The following is a 22,737-nucleotide window of genomic DNA, read 5'->3' as shown; positions in this document are numbered from 1 at the left end:
TGTGGTTACAGCGTCTCAGTGGAAGCTTTTTTTTTTTCTTCAGAAATGTGGTTTTAAAAAAGAAACCTGACTCTGTGAGATGTGCACTTCCTCTGAGTTTAGTGACGTCTAAGTGCTGATGTTGTGAAACTGACATGAACAAACACCAGCAGAAACATCTGGATGTGTGTCTAAACCACACTGAAGCACAACGTGACACTGATCAATCCAGCAAACTCAGTACTGATCATGACTTCCTGTGTGAGCAAGACATAGACAGGAAGTGATGGTGAAATGTCTTCACAGCTTTTCTGTCTTTCTCACAGTAAAGATACAAAAGTACTTCCTGCCTGCACTCACAACACTGCTTATCGTGGGAGATACAGTAAACACCTTTGCTACCACTGCCTCTGGGAATTCATTCCAAATCAAATGGCAGATTGAGTACATTATTCAATTAAAGAGTACCTTTAGCATTCAGTATATTACTCCTCCAATACACAAACTATGTCTACCTTTCGTTTACATTGCCAGGCAGATTATTTGTGTTGCATCTACAGACAAATCTAAGTTCCCTCCCTTGAACCACACCTAAGTAGGCGACAACCATTGTGAAGCGGATATCAAAGCACTCTGAGCCATAGGGACGAAATATCTTCTTTGTAGCGTCCAGTGTTTCCACATTTACGACTTGAAGGTAATGAAGTCAACACCAACATCAAACGGCTTCTCAACAGGAAACAGGACAAACCAGGACCATTGAATTGGCCTTAGAGGGCAATTCTAGTTTTAAGGTATCCAAAGTTCCTTCAGTGTGGCAAAATAAACAAATGACTTACTGTACTCCAGACTTTGGTAATCAACATTGTCACAAAGCTGATATCCCTTCTTTATATCAAATCCAGTGCTGAGAGAAGCCTTGAGGTTAAATCCAGTGACTCTAACAAGAGCTTTAATCCATGTTCTGACTGTACTCTCTGTCCTCTTCACAGAGACTGATGCAGGCCTACATGTGACCCAGCAATGGATTCCACAGTGAGGTGTGGCCTCAGCCAATCAGTATGGGTGTGGCTGCAACTCCACCCCTCCCAAATGTACACACACACACACACACACGCACACACACACACACACACACACACACACACACACACACACACACACACACACATACACACACACAACCAGAGGACACATGCTGGTCTCTCAGCCCCATTGTGGTGGGACAGAGCCCCCTCTGTGTCTCTAAACAAAGGTAAAAGCAGCTCCATGCCACACCTTCCCCCCAACCGGCAACCTAGGTCTCAAATTACAAACAACCCCCCTTAAATATATCAGAGTATCCCCTCCCCTAATTTACTTTATATGTCCTCGTTGTGTGGCCTCTTGCAGGAACAACAACAAACAACAATATCTACAAATGAATTCAAGAGCAGATGTTGCTATCTGAGCAAATGAGCGTAACATCAGGCTTAGGAAATGTGCCATTATTCTGAGACCGGACCTACATCCCATTTCTATGACAACAGGAGCAGAAAACGGACCACAATGCATTGCAGCGAAAGATAGTGAATCTATTGATTTATTTTATTTACAGACCAAGATGAATTCCAACCACCGTTGATTTGAAATGGTCATAAATTATTAAGTCTTGCAAGGTGTGGCTTTCCTGTACTACTTTTACTTTACATAAAATAAATGAAATAAGCTTCCTGTTAAGATGATGTGTATAGAGAGACCAGTAGTCTAATGTGATCAAGTTTACTCAAACTGTACTTAAGTAACTTTACAGATACAGATTATTAACTAAAACAAAAATATAAATCACTAATAAATACACATTTGTTGGTGTAATTATTGGTTAAGATATCCAGCAGCAGTTTATAAAGTAAGTCAAATTAGATCCTCCTTTGTGATGAACACATTAATGCATCAATAACCCTTAATATATACGTTATATGATGGGCCATTTTCAATAACAATTTTCTTTACTTTTGGTACTTTGAGTATGTTTTCATGCTCATACTTTTGTACTTAAGTAAGACATTGAATGCTGGACATTAACTTGAACCAGAATATTTTAAATGTTACTTTTACTTAAAGGTCCCATGTTATGGCCATTTCTATTGTTTCCATTGTTGAGGTCTACTAGAATAGATTTAGATTACATTGTGCAGTTTTCCAAACTCACATTGGTTTCTCATACAGCATCTCTGTATAGTGTGTGTATTCACTCTCTGTCCTAAACGGCTTGTTGGAGCTCCTGCCCCCCCTCCCTGTGAGCCCACTGTGCTCTGATTGGTCGGCTCGTTGTGAGGCTCGTTGCTCCTGTGAGCTGCTTCCGGGTCGGCGATACAGCGAGAACAAGCGAAACTCATCCTGAGCACACAAACACTCACAGCCGAAGTAAAAACAATAAGTGTGGCTTGATATTGAGAAAGAAAAAGGTTTATAACGCTGTGAGAACGGGTCTGCGCCATCCCAACTCGTCTATTACCAGCGTTCAGGGAGCTCTATGCAAGTCAATGGGACTACCTGTTAGTTAGCCAAGCGATCCTGGTGTGTGAGGAGCTCCGCGGATTGGTCCAAGACAGGTCTTTCTGTGTTAGAGTTTTATTCGCTACAGGGTGTACTTTGAGGGTTTTGACTCTGCAGACCGTTTACATGCAGAAAAACCTTCATAACACAAGGGGACGGGTAATAGCCAGAAAAGCATGACATGGGACCTTTAAGTACTTTTTACATCACTGAGTGACAGTACAGGAAACGTATTGAGATTTTTGACAAATTGTAAAGCACTTACGCATCACTGTACCCTGTATACCAAGGCGGTTTTGCCATCACTTACTGTACGGAGGCTCAGTCACTGGTACTTTTTCATTTACAAAGCCATGTTGGATAAACTACCACCTTATATCTGCTCCCTGATCTCTCGGCGAATTGAAAGTACTTATTGCATAATCGCATGCTGTGGTTTTATTAAATGTGCCAAGTGCTAGGACTGTCTTAGGGAAGAAAGCTTTTAGATGTGCAGCTCCACTAACTTGGAACAATCTGCAAAAAGAATGGAAAATTACCAAGCTAGTACCACTACATGTTTTTAAAGCTCGGTTGGATGCTACTCAATCAGATGCTGTTGGTACCTGTACATGTGGTTAGATATGTAAATTGTAATCCCTGTACATTTTGCTGTATAATGTCCTTTTGTTGTTCTGTTGTTTATGTTTTTATGTCTTCTTGTGGAACCTACTGTTGCAGGTCTCCCTTGAAAAAGAGATCATTGATCTCAATGGGATTTTACCTGGATAAATAAAGGTTTTGAATTGAATTGTATTCAGCACTCCCGTAACATATGTGGCTGTATGCAAATGTTAGCTGCATGAGTGAAACATGTTGAAGTCTGTGGATTCCAAGAATTGAACAGGATGTGCAGAGAACAACTCTGAACCTCCTGTATAATATGTTCCTTCTCTTAGGCGGTGTTTACACGAGAACGAAACGGGTTGTATCTGCTACTTTTCTTTCGCATGTAGCCCGTTCGTTCACGCGAGGCCGTAACGGAACCGCGGAAACGGACCCCGCAAACGATAACGGGTCCCAAGGTGGATAGATCTGCAACCAGAACGCGTATAAATGGGGTCTTATTCTTCTTAAATGTTTTCTTTCTTTCACATCAGTTTTTAGGGGATTGGTTACCAAACTGTTTGCCATTAGCATATGTTTTCCTCTGGCCTCTTTTCTCTGCCTTTCATGTTGAACCTGCACTCTCAGTACTGAGGAGGTAGCATGAATAAAAATGGCTTCCCATCATCTATCAGACATCCTCATCACCTCCTGTTAATGTCTCATCAAGATGTAAATGTACCCAATGGAGACAATTAGAAACGCCCCCTGGAGGGAACACAGGGATTTTAGTCTTTGCAGATCATTTACATTCACAAAAACCTATATACCACACTACAGCAAAGGGAAACACCAAAAAGCATAATAGAGCCTCTGCTGGGATTTTTGCAAATGTAGAAATAAATCAGACTTTGTGTTTGACAGTTAGGCATGATACGAAGCGCGTCTTTTTGTTGGGAGAGCGTCATTGTTGACATTTTTAGGTGAGTCAGACAGTCTTCAGGAGGGAGGATTTGTTTTTGTCTGCTGGAAGAAAACGGCACAGATCAAGGGCAAAACTCCAGCAGCGGCTTTGAAGAAGCTGCAAACTTTTTACAGGCTGTCAAACCTGCAGCCGGTCAGGAGTTTGATATTCTCCATGTTTGATCTTATCCCACACACATCTTAGTTTCAGATTCAGAAACCTAATAAAGACATTTCGACACGTTGAGTATCTTGTTTACAGAGTCCAGAATAAATCTGCTCTACATATTTCTGTATTGCGGGAATAAAGTGCTGTAGGCAAACCTGGATCCAAGAGGATTTGGGAATAATTCCTCAGCGTTTGTTTAGATCTAATGTGGAGCTCAGGCTAGGTGGAGTTCAGACGGAGATATGTAAGCAGTAGATCACAGGAAAAACACACCAAATTGAAATGTTAAGTCGTCTGAACTTTCTGCCGGATAAAAAACCACACCCAGGAAACAGAAAGAAGCAAACACTGAGAAGCTCTTGCAAATCCAACTTGATCCACATCTGCTAGCAAAAAGGCAGTCAAGGGGAAGGACGGTGTGTGTGTGTGTGTGTGTGTGTGTGTGTGTGTGTGTGTGTGTGTGTGTGTGTGTGTTGTGTGTGTGTGTGTGTGTGTGTGTGTGTGGTGTGTGGCCTAGCATTACTATACTTGTGGGGACCTAAATCTGTTTACATGGTCACGTGTGGGGACTCGCCTCCCTTATGGGGACAAATTGGAAGTCCCCATGAGGGGAATCATTAATTTTAGGGTGAAGACTTGGTTAGGTTTAGGATTAGGGTTAGGGTTAGGGTTAGGCATGTGTTGGTTATGGTTAAGGTTAGGATAAGTCTCCAGGAAATACATGTAAGTCAATGTAATGTCCCCTGAAGTCATGTGTGTGTGGTATGTGTGTGTGTGTGTGTGTGTGTGTGTGTGTGTGTGTGTGTGTGTGTGTGTGTGTGTGTGTGTGTGTGTGTGTGTGTGTGTGTGTGTGTGTGTGTGTGTGTCTGAAAGAGAGGAGAGCAGGGGTCCCACTGTGAAATTCCAGGAATAAAAAGGGTGGGGTGGGTGTGACCCTGCCTCTGATCCCACCACAGGAAGTGAGGGTGGGGGAGGAGGGGAGGGAGGGAGAGAGAGAGAGAGAGAGAGAGAGAGAGAGAGAGGAGAGAGAGAGAGAGAGAGAGAGAGAGAGAGAGAGAGAGAGAGATGAGAGAGAGAGAGAGAGAGAGAGAGAGAGAGAGAGAGAGAGAGAGACAGAGAGACAGAGGACAGACAGACAGACAGAGGACAGTTTCTCTCTCTAACCTCTCTCTGACGCTGAGGATTACTTTCTCTGATTCTGACCACTACTAGTCAACAGTCTAATGACGATGCTGCCTGTTTGGGATTGGAAGTAATATACTGTGCAATGCAGCATTAACAGCTTATTAAAGCTAATATACCACTGTATATATTGTTATAAACATGCTATATTTTGTAATACAATGTGCAGTTCAACCTCTCTTTGTAAGTATTCTTATTCAATGTTTTATTACATTTTTAATTGGATATGTTGACGATTACTTCTTGTGTCCATGACATTGTTTTATTCTATTTTATTTTACATTAAAGGTGACCTATCGTGCAAAATGCACTTGTGTACGTCTTTTATACATGAAGATGTGTCCCCGGTGTGTCAGGAAACTCACCAAGGGTCAGAAAACACAACCCTCTCTCTTTTCCTCCATACCCAAATCTCTAAAAACGGGGCTGCAACGGATCTGATACAGACTGATACAGATTTGAAATTGTTCTGAGGTCAGAAACGGGGTGCTCCGCCTATATGGGCAACTCTCCACCTATCAGGGGAATGAAAAGTTGCCGTGGCATGGTAACAGCATGGTAACAGCATGGTAACAGCATGGTAACAGCATGGTAACAGCATGGTAACAGCATGGTAAGATGACGCTCGTGCCTCGCCCCCCTCCTTTGCAGGGGGGTGTGGTCAGCTGCAGCTCATTTGCCACAGAATCAGCCCCCTGCAAAAACAGGGCTGGAATAGAGCAAATAGAGCGAAATGAGGCATGGCTAAAATGCATGATCTGTTTGGTATTTTGAAAATAAAACTTCACAGACATGTTTTATATAGGTATGGCCCTACAATATATGTTTCAAATATAGCATGATCGGTCCACTTTAAGTTTGACATATATATTTTATTTTCCTTTCTATTTAAAATATCTCTATTTTATTTAGTTTGATATTATATATTTATTATCCTGCTATATTTATATAACTATTTTTATTTTATTTTATATTGTATGAATGTTTTTATTTTAACCTATACATATATATTGTTATTCTATTTTGTATGTATTTATTTCTATATTTTTTCCATTCCAAAACGGAGAAACTGCCACAAACTCAATATTTTCTTAAAAAGTATTAAAAATGGATCAATCAATTTAAATATACTTACAGTTCCAAAAATACCGTAAATTCCAAAAATACTTAAAGTTCCAAAATACTTATAGATCCAAAAATACCGCAAATGGTTGAAAGATAAGGAGGAAGGACAATCAATACTGTATATAGTAAATGTGAGGTAAAGTGTGTCGCCAAGGTAACCGGTTGAAACTTGAAGTGGCGATGAGGTCTTAAAATGGGTCTTAGAAAAGGTCTTACATTTGACTTGACATATACGTGTTCCAATTATTCTGATTCTGAATCTCAGAACTGTAATGCTTTAAGTCCTGCAGTCAAACACTACATGGGAAAACAGATTTCATTCATGTTAACTATTTATACAGTTTGAATTACTACTCTTGACATCACAAACAATGACAAGAAGTCCTTAATAATTCCTTGAGTGGTTGAATAAAAGAAGCTAGAGCTCTTCAGGTGTTCACACCGACTGCAGAGTGTGTTTTAGTGCTGCCTCAAATGCACAAAAGTTGAATACAGTTCCCTGTGTGTAGTTGAAATTATTGTGTTGTTCTGCAGCACTAGAGCAGTGGTTCTCAAACTTTTTCAATAATGTACCCCCTTTGAAAAAAAAATTCAGCCAAGTACCCCCTGATCAGCGCAAACACAATTTGTTAAGGAAAAAATGCCTATAAAGAGGTACAGCACAGCGCTGCACCATCAGTGTCTGATTTATTAAAACAACAACAGTAACTGAGAAACACTTAAATGCTACATTTCAAATGTTTACAATCCATCACTAAATTCATGGCAAACCAATTTTAACATCATGCAATAACACTAAGACGACATTAGTTGCAATGAACTGATCTTTTTAATAAGTTGTACAATGTAGTGAAACATGGGCTTGAGCTTCACTGAGGATCTTTGTTATTCTGACATGAGGCAAACTGTAGTTATTACACTTTGCGTTTTGAAATATGTGTAACTCTGTTAATATAAAACACACACTGCTCAAACTTCCTTACTTTTCCTATAATTGGTATATCTATTTATTTATTTATTTCGGGGCGTGGGGAATGAAGAGAAAAAATATATGAGCATTTTATGAGCATTTTATGAGCATGGGATTTTGACCCCTCATATAAACATATGCATACTTTGCGGCCACACGCCGTTGACAAGCAACGCTTATTGTTTAGGTCCTTTGAAAAGCAGGACATATCATTCACTAGAACTAGCTAGATCTGATAGATTTGGACATAAACGCAAGTCAAGTATAACCGGACGCGAGAGAGAGATCAGAGGTCAGATCAGCTGCTGCTGACGGAGAACATGCAGCTCTGCATGATCACAGCTCCGCCGCTGTGACGGACCGGCGAGCGGAGCAAAATACACTAAGAGTTAGACCTAACACACTTAGCTAGTTTATCTACTCTGAAACTAGCTAAACTAGTTATAAATATATGTATTATTTACTGTCGGGTCACTCATTACAGGTTCAGCGAGCTGCACGAGAGGGAGAGGAAAAGAGAGCACCCCATTTTATTATCCAGAGTTACTGTAAACCTTTGAATAAAGTAAATCTACTATTAGTAGTTTGATTAAATGCATTACTTATGTTTTTTTTTCCATTAACTTAAAATAAATCTCACGTACCCCCTGCAGTACTCCAACGTACCCCTAGGGGTCCGCGTACCCCCATTTGAGAACCACTGCACTAGAGGATCTTTCTCTGAGCCTCAAACAGGCCGATCAATTCCACATTTGAAAAATCTGTTTTTACCCACTGAGACTCACTGAGCGTGAACTGAACACTTCTTCATTCTCTCACGGGCCACACATTCACACCCGCTCACAACAAGCAGTCTGTTACTGTGGACGGTGGGGGGGTGTCTGTGTCCTGCTCTGGGATTCAAACCCTTGCAACTATCTTTGAAATATGATCTAGAATAAAACAATACATCTGCATGTGGATCGTCCATTAAGCGATTTAACAGAAACATGTAACTATCTTTTGTTGTTTTGCTTTGTTCTGTCGTGGGTCAGTGAACGTTATTATTATGTATTTATTTCAACAAGGACCATGCATTCAAATACATTCATCTCAGAAAAGTAGATGGCAGTAGAAAGACGGAAGAGATGGAGACCTGACAGGAGGAGAGCTGTCCAAACAAAAAGGGTATTCAGACATAAAAGGAATACACTGATACAAATAAAGGTTAACATAGACTTCAAGTTTTGTGTGTGTCTGTTAAGGCCTGTTTTATGACTTCATCGTTTTTACACCAGTGCACTGACAGCAGAGACTGACAACACATGTATTGTGTGATCAAGTATATTAAAACATGACGTGAGTGATCATAGACATCTGTAAACCACAGAAAGACAGACTCGATAATTGTTGCTTTACTTTAATCTGAGACTGTGACCTCAAATGTTGTCATCAGTAGAGAAACCTTTTGAGGGGGTCTTTCCTCAGTGGCAGAAGGCTAAAACAAACCATTTTTGCATCATATTGGAGGACAGGTGACCTTTACGTTGTCCCAATATTCAAATATGTATGCACTCTGGAAACCAGTTTAAAAGGGTTACGGTGAAAAAATGTTTGCAAGAAAAAAAATTCCCCAGCTAGCTGTTGAAGTACTCTTATGGCGCTTTTCCACTGCAGGGCCTCGCTCGGCATAGTACAGCATATCTAGGCCTCGATAGGCCTTGTTAGGCCAGGCTCACTTCATGCTGCGTTTCCATTACAGTTTAGGAACTGGGGTAGTAACTATAGTAACGCAGTGTAGGCGGAGCTGTGACGTCATCTTCAAGCGAAACACAAAACCAACATCAGCCGTTAGCTGTTAGCCCTCAGAGCTCACAGCTCCTCATATCTGTTCAGAAACTGGACAAAAAAAGTTAAACAACAAACCACAGACTGCCTGTGTCATGGCGAATACAGTTGCTGGTTTATTTATGTCTGTAGGCCGTTGTTGTGAGTGAGGACGGTCGGAGCATATACAACGTTAGCTTAGTCGATCTCCATTCAGAAAACACGCATTTTAAAAGGTGTTTCTCTGCCGTCTGTCTGCAGACTTGTCAAAGCATTAATTCATGGTTTTTACTAACCGGTATCAGTATGTTGTTACTTCGGCATCATTTTGAAACGTGTATTACAATTAAATCACGGTCAAATATGTTAATTTTGTTGTAGTTGCCAGCGATTCTCTCTCTAGTTTAGCATACTCAGCCCGGTTGTTGGCCCGGAAAGAACCTCGATTTTGGAGAGCCAGAAAACTGTGAAATAGTACCCGCTAGCCGGAACTACCCCAAGTAGAAACGCAACCAAAAACAGGCACGCTTAAACCGTGCTCCGTGCTGTAGTGGAAATGCGCCATTAGACCCTGGGATCACAGGTCGACGCTAAAGTACCGTAATATAAAGTTTAGTGGTTCTGTATCGATTCTCAAAACACATGATCTGTTCTGTGCAGAACCTATTGCCCTATATGCACCATTCAGATTGAATGCTTATGATGGCGTGTTCTTTGTTACATATTTCCAAAAATCTGATTTAGAAACATTGCAATAAGTATCACCTTGCTTACAGTATCTACCGTATATTATATATATATTGAGCCCCTGTGTCATCATACATATTATATCGCCAGATTTTTGTCCACAATATTTTCTGACAGACAATTATAGAATAATCAAACCCATAACCAGCTGATTTAAATCTATAATTATATGAAGACTCATTGGAAATGAAAACTCTCACTGAGCTTATTTCTTTCAGTGTGTGAGAGAGAGAGAGAGAGAGAGAGGGTGGGACAGAGACTATCTGGGTCAGAGCTCTCCTCTCTGTCACTGCTGCCTCTCCAACACCCCCGGCCCTGTGTGTGTGTGTGTGCGTGTGTGTGTGTGTGTGTGTGTGTGTGTGTGTGTGTGTGTGTGTGTGTGTGTGTGTGTGTGTGTGTGTGTGTGTATTTGGGGTGGGGGGAGGGGGGGATTGCCCCACTCAGCCTCACTCCATTCACACACACACATGCACATATGTACGTGGTTCATGTCTCGTTGTGCCCACACCCATGAACGCTCACGCAGCAATTTCCTAAAACAGTTCCAAAAAACCCTGTGGAAGAAACACACACATTGACACACACACACATTTCAGTGTTTCCATCAGAAATGCAGATGAAGATAAATGTTTGGCTCCAGATTTGATCTACTTCTGTGAGATTATTTAAAAGTGTTGTTATTTATCTTTGCAGCAGCAGAATCCAACGTCTAACTTTCCGTTTAAAAAAAAAGTAGAAGCATTGAAAGCGTGGATTCAGTCGTAGTGGAAGGATATTCATCTCAATGGATTTTATGGCATCTGAAAGATTATTTTGACACAAGGAGAGATACATTAAGGAATAAGATGGGAGCCTTTCCCAAGTCAAATATCTGAGGTGTGGCTTAAGAAAATAAATGACCTGCTGCCCCTGAAGATGTTCAGTCCTTGGTGATGCTGCTGCAACATGGCGCCCCATTCATCCCTGATAAAGGTTTCGACGTGTCAGCGTTTTTGGAGTTGTTAAGTCAATAATGTGTTTCCTGGACATGTTGGGCTTTTATTGGATAGAGTGTTGCAGCCTTTGTGTTGTTTACATTGGAGGCGATGGAGGTGACAGCAGCAACCCCTCACCATCTAAAGCATTAACACACTTATTGCCAACAAACTCTACTGGAGCTGCCAGACATGACACCAACACTTGGTTTTATGTTTATGTTTTCTATGAGGAATACTGTTGAAGGCAGTCGTCACGAGGCAGTCCCCTGATATTAGGGACACAGCTAGGACTTATGTAAATAATATCTTACTTTTTAATAGTTTATCAAAATACAGAATTGAATCTGCAAATTACAAGATTTTTTTTTATCAAAATGTAAAACATGAAAATACAAATATAATATGTTATTCCTGATCATTTGGATTGTGTTTTATTGCAAGAATAACCAGTATAGAGGGCAATAACAAAGTGAAAGGATAGTATTTTTAATCTTTGAAAGTAATACACTGACTTAACAAGGTTCATATTATTACTTTTTAAAAAAAATGTAGTCCTGAGGCTTGGATGAGGGTCCCAATTTGAAATATCTCTCTATGAAGATACCTGTTCTTAGCCGGAGAGTCGTGATAGTTTTACCTTTATCTCATTAAAATTGCATAAGTTACTGCTGTAATAAAATACAGGACCGAAGAGAATAAAAGAAAAGAGACCAGAAGAGAGGAGAAAGGAGGAGCAGATAAGTTGGGAGAGGGCAGGGAGGTCAGTTCCCATTGGTCTCCAGTTGAGGGTCCAAACATTACACAACTCCTGTAACTGGAGTCCCTAACACACACACACACACACACACACACACACACACACACACACACACACACACACACACACACACACACAACACACACACACACACACACACCCCTCCCCTTCAAGCCTCAGCCCTGAGTCGGAGAGGTACCCTGTTATGGAAGCAGAATGAAGGAAAAGTCGATGTGTGCTCATACTTATGCTCTGTGAGCGACTGGGGTCAGGAGCTTCTGGCCTGCACTTCCTTTATATAGTCAAATTCACACATGCATGAATACACACACACGCATACACACACGCATACACACACACACACACACACGCACCCCTCCTCTCTCATTTGTCTTCCTCCTGCTGACCTCTCGTGTGCACATGTCAGGGTGGGGCTCGGTTAATAAGCCACAGAGATGAGAAGAACAGTTTGTTGTTCAGTGGAGCCTGGGTGGAAACCAAAGGTACATGCCACCAAAATATTCCCTCTTCGCTAGTTTGTTGGACTTGAGATAGAAGAAACAAACACATTGAGGCTCGACTTAGCGGATATTGAGACCAAAAAACATTAAAAAATGTAAGTGTGATGGTATGTGAGGGGTGTTGCTTACAGAGGGACCACCAGTGATGGAAGAAGTACTCAGATCCGTTACAAAAGTATTATCAGTTAAATGTACATAAACTATCATTAGTTTTTATGTGAAATGGCTCTCTCAATGTTATTTACATAAAGTGGAGTAGAAGTGGAAATACTACAAGTATCTTCAAAGTATACTTAAAGTGGACCATAGGGCCATACCTATACAAAACATGTCTGTGAAGTTTTTTGCTTAAAATCCCAAACAGATCTCCCATTGTAGCCGCGCCTCCTACGGCTCAAACCCCTCTTTTGAAGCCCTGTTAGAGAAACGCGGATTTTGGGTCCTTAGCTTGAAAAAAAGAAAGAAGAGGAGGCGGAGCTAATGCCTGATCAGAATTCTACCGGAAATAAAGTTGAATTCTGCTGTGATAAAACGCCAACCTGTTTAAACCACGTCAAGGGTTATTTCTGAAACAATATGGAGCTCAAATGCTTTTTCTCTTGCAGGTTTATCACAAGGTGAGTTCCTTTTTTTATTTCCTGCTTTTTAAACACACGTGCTCTCCAGTACAGGTTAGCTCTGAGTGTTAGCGAGGCTTGCTAATGTAAACAAAGACGAGATTACATCCAAAGCACGTCAGGCATTGTTTCTGATAGCAACTCTCTGTGGGTCCGCTGCCGATTTGACGTCAGATCGGCAGCAAATCTGTATCTGCTCGTTGTGCCCCCGTTTTTAAAAGATTTGGGTACGGATGAAAAGAGAGAGGGTTTTATTTTCTGACGCTGCGTGAGTTCCCGACACACCGGGGACACATGTTTATGTATAAAAGACATCACAAAGTGCATTTTGCAAGATAGGTCCCCTTTAAGTGTTTCTCTTTTCATATGTATGTTGCATGCAACTGCGGCCATGTTGCCATGCCCTGAGGCCCGCTGTACCAAGCTGTGCCATCTCTATACTGTCCTGTGGGGGGGGGGGAAAGAACCATGGCATCAAATCAGAAGACAACGTTAAAAGCATCCAGGAGGGATGAAGAAAACAGAAAGAGATGAAAGCAGGTTGGGGTGAGGTGAAGAGGAGAGAAATTTAAAGCCAGAATCATGTCGGCGTAAAATGAAAAACAAGGCGAAGGGAAGGGAAGGGGAGTCAAAGGAGGGAAACTTTCTCACCCTCTCTCACACAGCTGTGACCTTATGAGCATATGTCTTCTTCCTCCCCCTCCTGCTTTACTCCCTCTCCTCTTCATAACCTTCTCACCAGCCTTCACTCTCTCTATCACCACGACATGGTCATTATTACATCGATGATTTCCTTATTTAGTGTGTTAATGCTCAGCAGTCATAAGGTGATACAATAACAAGACCTACACTTAGGACAAAACACAGCAAATTGACGGAACAAAAACGGACAACCTAAAAATTATTCTAATAGAGCTGCCAGTCAACTAAAATCGCCAATTATTGGGTTATCTGCTCATATTTATAGTCATTTTTGCGCAAAAATAATAACAGGAATGTGATTTTCAGCCTCTTAAATATTCAAATGGTGGTGATGGCGAAATGGCTGGTGGTGGCGAAGTCGATAGGGACTTGGCTTGGCAACTGGAAGGTCACCAGTTCAAGTCCCGGCAAGACCAAGTGCTACCGAGGTGTCCCTGAGCAAGGCACTGTTCCGCTCCCCGGGCACCGTTCAAAATGGCAGCACACTGCTCCTAACACAGGATGGGTCAAATGCAGAGAAACAATTTCCCCACGGGGATTAATAAAAGTCCATCTTAATCTTAAATTGGTCACTTTTTCAGTTTTATATCATATTCGAGTAAATACATTTGGATTTTAAACAAAACCACAACATTATAAATATCAAGGTAGACTTTAAGAAACTGGAAGGGACATTATTCTGTATTTCTTTGGCATTTTATAAACCGAAGAAATGGACTAATCTATAAAAGAACTGGCAGAAAAATAGATAATGATAACCGTTCTTGAATGTAGTCCTAATACATTCGGAAACATATTAAATATCCATTCAACATGACAGTTTGAATGGTGTTATATCACATCATCACACGCTGATATAGTAAACACACTGAAACTCCATGTCTACTTCTTCTTAGCACTGCGACAGAGGAGACAAACTTATCTCCCCCGACCACTCCCTGAGAGTTTCACTCCCCCAGCCCTCCCTCTGACTCTTAAAGGGCCAGCCTCCTCTTCTATTTAGAGGGGCCTTCTCTCTGACGTTCACTGCAGAAAACAGGAGATGTGAATCCTTTGAATCCACAGCGACTGAAAGATAAGACGCTCAGAGAGACCCTGCAGCTCACGGACACTCTGTGGTCTTGAAAGAAATCACCATGACACAATCAGCAGAACAGAGAACAAGGGCGGAGTGATTCTGATACCACTTTAACGTCTAACTTCACAACATACTCACTGTAAAAGATGAGCTCACAATATCCACAACATCACAAGTTAAACTGAACCACAAATCACATTCCTGTTTGTCATCTTGCAATATACTTATTTATATAAATAGTTATCAACGCAATAAACCGTATTTCATTTTGTCTTAATCGATCCTACTCTGTTCTTCTACATATGTGACCTGCTCATCGAAATCAGTCGCATTGACCCGAAGACACATTCTGAGTTGTATACACTGTTGGAAAGAGGAGATTCCTAGCTTTCTAATGATATCAGGATTGTTGTTGTACTCCAAATATTAAGCAAAATATGTGACATTATATAATGACTGTTACGAGTCATCACTTTGAGAGAAAGGCCTTCAAAGTTTCCTCTTCTCTGGAATCCATCGATCTGATTGGTTATTAGCGGCTAGCAAATTATCTAAGCAGTACGGAGGGAAGATATTTTCGCTTGGATTACTGGTCTGGGGGAAGCTCGCGAGTGTGTGTGTGTGTGTGTGTGTGTGTGTTTGTGTAATTTTGCGTTTGTGTGTATTCACGAGAAACACCGGCTGTTGTTACGCCTGCTGTGATGTCAAGTCACACCGTTCTCCGCTTGTAATTATGCCGAAGCTTCAAAGTTGTATTTATCTTCTGAATCCGAAACAAGTTTAATATTCTGAAAGCCAAGACTTTGTTTATTTGAAACCAGATGAAAACAAACTGTAACGGACCCTGCCGTGTTATCTGATTACTATACGCCTTATGAATCTTGAACATTCAGCCCCCAGGTGTCCATCAGCTCCCTGGTTTAAGAGCAGAGCTGAAACTAGAATTAAATACAATATCAAATATGTTTTCGGCGCTGTCATTAATTGTCGTTGAGTTTGAATCTGCGCCATCAACGTCACAGAGCTTTGAAGAGAAAGTCCGAACAACATCTCACAGGCTCTGACAACAACAGGAGGGACGAGTCAACACCGATGATCCTGGGGTCAAAGGTCAATGCTGTTGCACAATATTGTCTGTGTTGCAGATAACATAAACAACAGGAGGAAGAAGTTTGTGTGTAAACAAAGTTCCTTCATGTTGCACAACACAACTACAGACTGAGGAACAATGAGATGATTCCTTCGGCTCAAACAAACAGAACATTTTGTTAATTTGGGTTTTCCTTTTGCTTTCTATTTCGTCCTTTTCATTTCGTATGGCTCCTTGAATGCTGTTAGCACTTTCCTGTTTTGGTTCTCTTTGTCATCATTACCACAACAGACTCACTGTTCTCATCGCCTTTTTAGTGGGTTTTTTCTAAGCCTATTTGTTGCACATTCTCTCAAATCAAAATCAACACAGTAAATCATTTTATATCGACAAACATCTATTGAAAGATGCATTTAAATACCAACATTTGAATCTTTACCAATATCAAAAATTAGCCATAACTTTCAAATCAACATTTATGTCAAGTTACCTAACAAGTAAATACAAATACATTGATATTAAATCAAGCATCAGATCAGAAACATGTGGCCAACAATTCTTTGGTGTTTTCTATAACTTTACTATATGCCTGATTTTCATCATAATGTGTGGTAATGGAAGAGTAAGGAAGACCCTATTTGGAGTTGATCTCAGGTCAGGTATCGTTTTCTGTCTGTCGAAATATATAGAATATATTTCTTTCAAAAAGATATTTATTATTTTTCTCATACTGCCTGTTCTGCAGCACCTCTTTTCACCCTCTGTCTGAAACCAGAGCCCAGTCTGCTCTGATTGGTTAGCTGGCCGGCTCTGCTGTGATAGGTTAACCGCTGAGAGATGTCCCGCCCCTCATCAAGTACAATGTGTTGGAGCGCTTGTTTTTGTTGTTTACTATGATGCAGTGTGTCTGTGTTTGCCAGATGTTACCATGATGTTCCACCCTCTGTCCATGTTGACACGATTATTTTTTGCTTCTGCTGCTCAGGCTTGAATTATTCGGGCCTCTTAGTTGACTCACGTTGCTGCTGATTGGCTCCTATATGGCTGACAGATGCTGCCTGTGGCCACCAGCCAAGCATGACCCAACTCTGGATGGTTTGTGACTGCAATGTATTTCCTTTAGAGCTCGTCTATTATGTGTTTACATGGTTGTTGTTGTTTGCTCCAATGCAAGTTAAAAGACAATGACATGTGATTCCTTAAGATGTTGGTCAGAAACAACAACACACACACACACACACACACACTGTATGCATGCAGAAGAACTGGGTGTGTCTCCATCTGGCAGAGAGAGAGGTAGAGAGAGGGAGCCGTTATCACACCACACCCTAATGACGTAGAGTCGGCCGCTACTTCCCTACACACCCTCTTATCCACACAAACACACACACACACCAGACAAAGTTAGTGTACTCCGCACTAAGTACATATTACCCCTACATAAGCGTACATGCACAAACACACACACGCGCCCAAACCACAATGTTGTGGTTAGAGCACTTCTGAAAAGCTCACACTGAGTTCAAAGCATCTGTAGGCCAGAACTAACCTCAAGCTCGACGTTCACAGTCTGCACTTTATGGCCTGTCAGGCGCTCTGAGAAGACTTTATCAAGAAGAAATAGGAATAGTTTTTCCATCTCAATTATGTGCCGATATGACTCCTTCTTTTCTATATTTTGCAGTCCAATGCTACCTATTTTAAAGGTACATAGCTGGTGTACTGCACATATTTAATTTGTCATAGTAATGTGTCATATGAACTTGTTCAACTTACTTTTTGTATATTTATTGCAGGAGCCAATTAGTGCTCAGGATATATAAGTAGGAACCAATGTTTGTTTTGACCACAAAACACCCGGGCACACACACACACACACACACTCATACCATGTATACATCACTTCAGGGGACATTACATTAACTTACATGCATTTCCTGGAGACTTATCCTAACCTTAACCATAACCAACACATGCCTAACCCTAACCCTTACCCTTACCCTTAACCTTACCCTTACCCTAATCCTAATCCTAACCAAGTCTTCACCCTAAAATGAATGATTCCCCTCATGGGGACCTCCATTTTGTCCCCATAAGGGAGGCGAGTCCCCACACGTGACTGTGTAAACAGATTTAGGTCCCCACAAGTATAGTAATGCTAGGCCACACATACACACACGCACACACTCTCTCACACACACACACACACACACACACACACACACACACACACACACACACACACACACACAGGTAAATGCTGAGGTAAAGTTTGGCTACCAAAGCTAAGTGTTTTAAGTGTAATTTGTAAAGCTAATTCAGGATTAATGAACACGTGGAAAGTAAATGGACTGAATGTTCAATTGGAACTATTTGTATTGAACTTTAATCCTCCAGACAAGATAACAAAGCGGCACCTCAGTGGCTTAAAGCGTTGGTTTAGCCTCTAGATTTATATTGCTTTCTAAATTACATGGCAATAAACATGATTCTGATTCTCAAATAAACTTTTTTTTTACGATTGTACTGCTTTTGCCTTCTTTTGAAGCCAGAAAGGGCCAAGATAAGATACAATACAGGAGAGAAAAGGGATAACCATTAAACAAGTGTCATGTTTTGAGTCAATGCACATCCAGGGGTCACAGGAAAGGTCTTGATGCAGCAATGTCCCTTTCTCCAAGACAATTTTCTTACATGGGAGACAATAAAGTAACCTTAACCCTGAGTTGTGAAAACACAAGAAAACATTTTATTTGACAGAAATCTCACACAAATACACGTCCAGCATTGAAACACTCAGGTGGAGGTCACTGCTGAAATCTCAGAGGAGATGTCAAAGCACCTAAAGCTTAACTTCATAAAATAAATCCCATCTCCAACTTAATACACTGAAACCCTGCAGTACCCTGTTCCTCCTGCCGCAATACAAATGATTGATGTCTTTTAAACAAACATAGAGGATCAAACTAATGTAAGCATATGGCGTCATGTTTGAGTCACAGAATGAAACTCCCCCGGCACACACTGTGTCTTTGTTTGCATATCTGTCTTGGGAATCGTTTGTTTTACACTTATGTTGGATTTATGAAGTTCTGGTGGGCCATACATATTGGATAAACACTTAAATTAACTGTGACTCACATTTTACAAGATCCAACATACAAAATAACCCACATATCTTCCCATGAAGTGGGCCAGCTAACCAATCAGAGCAGACTCTGGTTTCAGACAGAGGGTGAAAAGAGGTGCTGCAGCACAGGCAGTATATTGTTTTGATGATTATCGTGAGAATATCATGAATTGCAATCAGGATAATCGTGACATGTAATTTTTAGTGTGTGTGTTCATCCTGGAAACCCTGACCTGATAATCTGATCTTCTTCCTCTCTTTCCCGATCATCATCTCTATCATTCTCCTAACCTCTATCTGTCACCACACACACACACACACACACACACACACACACACACCACACACACACACACACACACACACACACACACACACACACACACACACACACACACACGCACACGCACACATACACAGAGAGACACACACACCAGCTAAGACACACCCTCCCCACCTCAACCACCACCCAACCCCCCTTTACCACCTTCCTCCTCCTTCACTCCCCCCCCCCCCTCTCTCTCTCCCCCTCCCACGTCCCCCTTTTCTATTCATTGTGGACGTTTTGGCAGCGCGGCCGTGGTTGCCAAGGCGACAGGATTCTTTCCCTCCCGTTAATAACTGTGGCGTGGTTGGTAAGGGGTCAGCCTCCACCCTCCACCCTCACCGCATCAGGGCCTAATCTGAGGTGACACGGCCAATATCCACACACAAACACACACACAGGAAAAAACGCACACTCTAACATGCATGCACACTGGCATGCAGCAAACATTCCCACTCAGAAGAATACGTGTGTACAATTGCACACACACACATTTGACAAGCCCCACCCCGTGCCACCATCCCACCACTCACACACACACATTCATTCACATAATTCAGTCACACATTCTTACAAGAAGCACACATTCGGCTACACTCCAATATGAAACACACGCGCACACACACACACACACACACACACACACAAACACACACACTTCCGCTCGCTTGATTATCCAGTACCAAAGGTTCTTCTCTTTCGGCAAAGAGGAAGAGGGATTAAATCCTGGATGTTGATGTGTAACTCTCCTTTTCCATATTCCGTACAAGGCTTTAAATATCTTCCACTTTTGACTTTTATAGGGCGTGGTCCAAAAGTTCAAAGCCCCCTTAACATGGAAAAGATGCTGTTAGTTCAATCTTGGTCAGCAGCAGGTGTCTGAACATCAAAAAGTGTCTTCATTATTGGTTGATGAAGCTCCAACTGTGCACATACTGGTTGCACATGGTCTGTTTTACATTACCGCATGTCGTTACAGCAGCAATTAGCAATTAGCTTCAGGTAATTAACGTAATCTTACAAACGCCCAGACCACAAAGCAAACCAAGAACAAAAACAAGAAAACATTGGGAAAGGATTAAAGTTCTAAGATACAAATCACATCTAAACTGGATACAATGATGACAGATACTTGTCATCACAAGATAACCACGCCCTAAAGCATACCCTGCTTCATTTGTCTATTTACTCTAGATTAGAACATAACTTCATTAATGAACCTTGAGCTGTATTGAACGAGACTCGAAACTAGAGATGAAGTCCCTGTATCAATCTGGAAAATGTTCTTATAGACTTTTATACAATTGGACCTCTTTTGCACCAATGGAGTCATGTTTATCCTTTAAATGCAGTTTGAATTGAATACATTTTACTTTAATACACACACTTACAACAGAATGTTTTTCAAAGTTACAAAGAATGAATCATCAAACTCAGGACTTCAGGACTTTTGTGTTTGTTCACACAATTACCTGTCAATGTTCTTTGGAAGTACTGTATGCTGATATGCTTTCAAACCACAACAGTGGTACTCACACTCAACACAGATTCCTGCTCTGAATGATTTACAAAGCTTGTAAGCGAGTCCGCCGGTGAGTTCGAGGTTTCTTTCCATGCCGTGGTTCAACGGGCAGGGTGACCCCGAATACTTAAACTGCACGCAAAGGCTGCTAATACCTTTATAAGAAGTATTAATACTCAGAAGAATGGACTACAATATGTTGGGTACACCATGCTGTAAAGTACTGTTGATACATGTTTTGACATTATCAAACCCTGGCTTTAATCTGTATTTATCTTTGTGGATGAAGGCTAGCAGATGACTGATGAAGGGGGAAAGAGAATAAATTCCAGAGAACATGTAGGGGACACAGAAAGAGAAGAGACATGAGCTATTATAAACCACAGTCCTAAACAAAGCTGTGCTTTCTGAAGCTCACATGACAAACTCCCAGCAGCTCTATGACCTTCAGATAAACTCTGTTCCTACTGTAGAGCTGCTATTGTTTAATCCAGAAGTCTCTGGGCGTCAGCAGACAGGCTGGGCTCCATTAACAGCCCTGACGCAGACCCACACCCTGAACCAGCTAGCCAACATACAGATAAAAACACTTTAGCCTGTAAACTAGCAGTGGAGCAGTCGGTAAGCTAGCAAGCAGGCAAACCAGTCAACTACTAACACACCAATTTGACATGGCTATTTTAGCATTACAGGTAAATCCAGTATATGACCCACAATGACATTACACAAAACTGCAATCTTCATTTTACTTTCACTTGCTAGAGGGAGTGAAGGAGGAGGAAGGCGGTGAAGGGTGGTTGGGTGGTGGTTGAGGTGGGGAGGGTGTCTGAACTGGTGTGTGTGTGTGTGTGTGTGTGTGTGTGTGTGTGTGTGTGTGTGTGTGTGTGTGTGTGTGTGTGTGTGTGTGTGTGTGTGTGTGTGTGTGTGTGTGTGTGTGTGTGTGTGTGTGTGTGTGGTCTAGCATTACTATACTTGTGGGGACCTAAATCTGTTTACACAGTCACGTGTGGGGACTCGCCTCCCTTATGGGGATAAATTGGAGGTCCCCATAAGGGGAATCATTAATTTTAGGGTGAAGACTTGGTTAGGTTTAGGATTAGGGTTAGGGTTATGTTAAGTTTAAGGGTAAGGGTTAGGCATGTGTTGGTTATGGTTAAGGTTAGGATAAGTCTCCAGGACCTGCATGTAAGTCAATGTAATGTCCCCTGAAGTGATGTATACATGGTATGTGTGTGTGTGTGTGTGTGTGTGTGTGTGTGTGTGTGTGTGTGTGTGTGTGTGTGTGTGTGTGTGTGTGTGTGTGTGTGTGTGTGTGTGTGTGTGTGTGTGTGTGTGTGTGTGTGTGTGTGTGTGTGTGTGTGTGTGTGTGTGTGTGTGTGTGTGTGTGTGTGACAGATAGAGGTTAGGAGAATGATAGAGATGATGATCGGGAAAGAGAGGAAGGTGATCAGATAATCAGGTCAGGGTTTGGATGAACACACACACACTAAGATATGAAAATTACATGTCACGATTATCCTGATTGCAATACAACTTTACATGAACATTCCCAAGCTTCTTTTATACAGAAGCATTTGTTCACTTCGTATTAGCAATGCATTAGTTTCATTTATCAAAGTTACATGATATCGGATGTCCTTTTCTATGTGGAGTGGGTTATGCTAATATTAGAAATGCTACAACACAAAGTGATGTGTTGTGGTGTAGTCTTAAAAACCAGGAAAAGACAAACCTTATGCTATTGACATTTTGATTTAAAAAATACAATACAATATCTAGTCTCTTATCACAATATAAAAAATAATCTTACATTTTATTTAGGGTTGTAAAACAGTTCAAATTCAAATTGGATTGATTGACATTTTGAGCCCCAATTGTAAGCAGCACAAACTTCACCTTGGGGTTTCTCTAGATACCACAGAATCCACAATGATGCATCTTAAACACCACAGTT

At 41.3% G+C, this 22,737-nt stretch overlaps 1 protein-coding gene across 5 annotated transcripts in view; it reads right to left on the bottom strand.

Moving 5' to 3' along the window:
• The window catches only part of klf8 (Kruppel-like factor 8), a 79,159-nt gene that overhangs the window by 43,184 nt on the left and 13,238 nt on the right, over positions 1–22,737 (bottom strand). Inside the window, exon 1 of one of the 5 annotated variants that reach the window (XM_034198747.1) lies at positions 819–998. The exons of the other annotated variants lie outside the window; for them this stretch is intronic. Coding sequence (XP_034054638.1) covers positions 819–845 — 27 coding nt within the window. The 5' untranslated portion in view covers positions 846–998. Of the gene's footprint in view, positions 1–818; positions 999–22,737 lie in introns of those variants that run through there. 5 annotated transcript variants of the gene reach the window in all.

Source organism: Gymnodraco acuticeps, unplaced genomic scaffold (genome assembly GCF_902827175.1).
Source record: "Gymnodraco acuticeps unplaced genomic scaffold, fGymAcu1.1, whole genome shotgun sequence".
In the NCBI taxonomy this organism is placed as follows: Eukaryota; Metazoa; Chordata; class Actinopteri; order Perciformes; family Bathydraconidae; genus Gymnodraco; species Gymnodraco acuticeps.
This window is presented reverse-complemented; position numbering and strand designations above follow the sequence as displayed.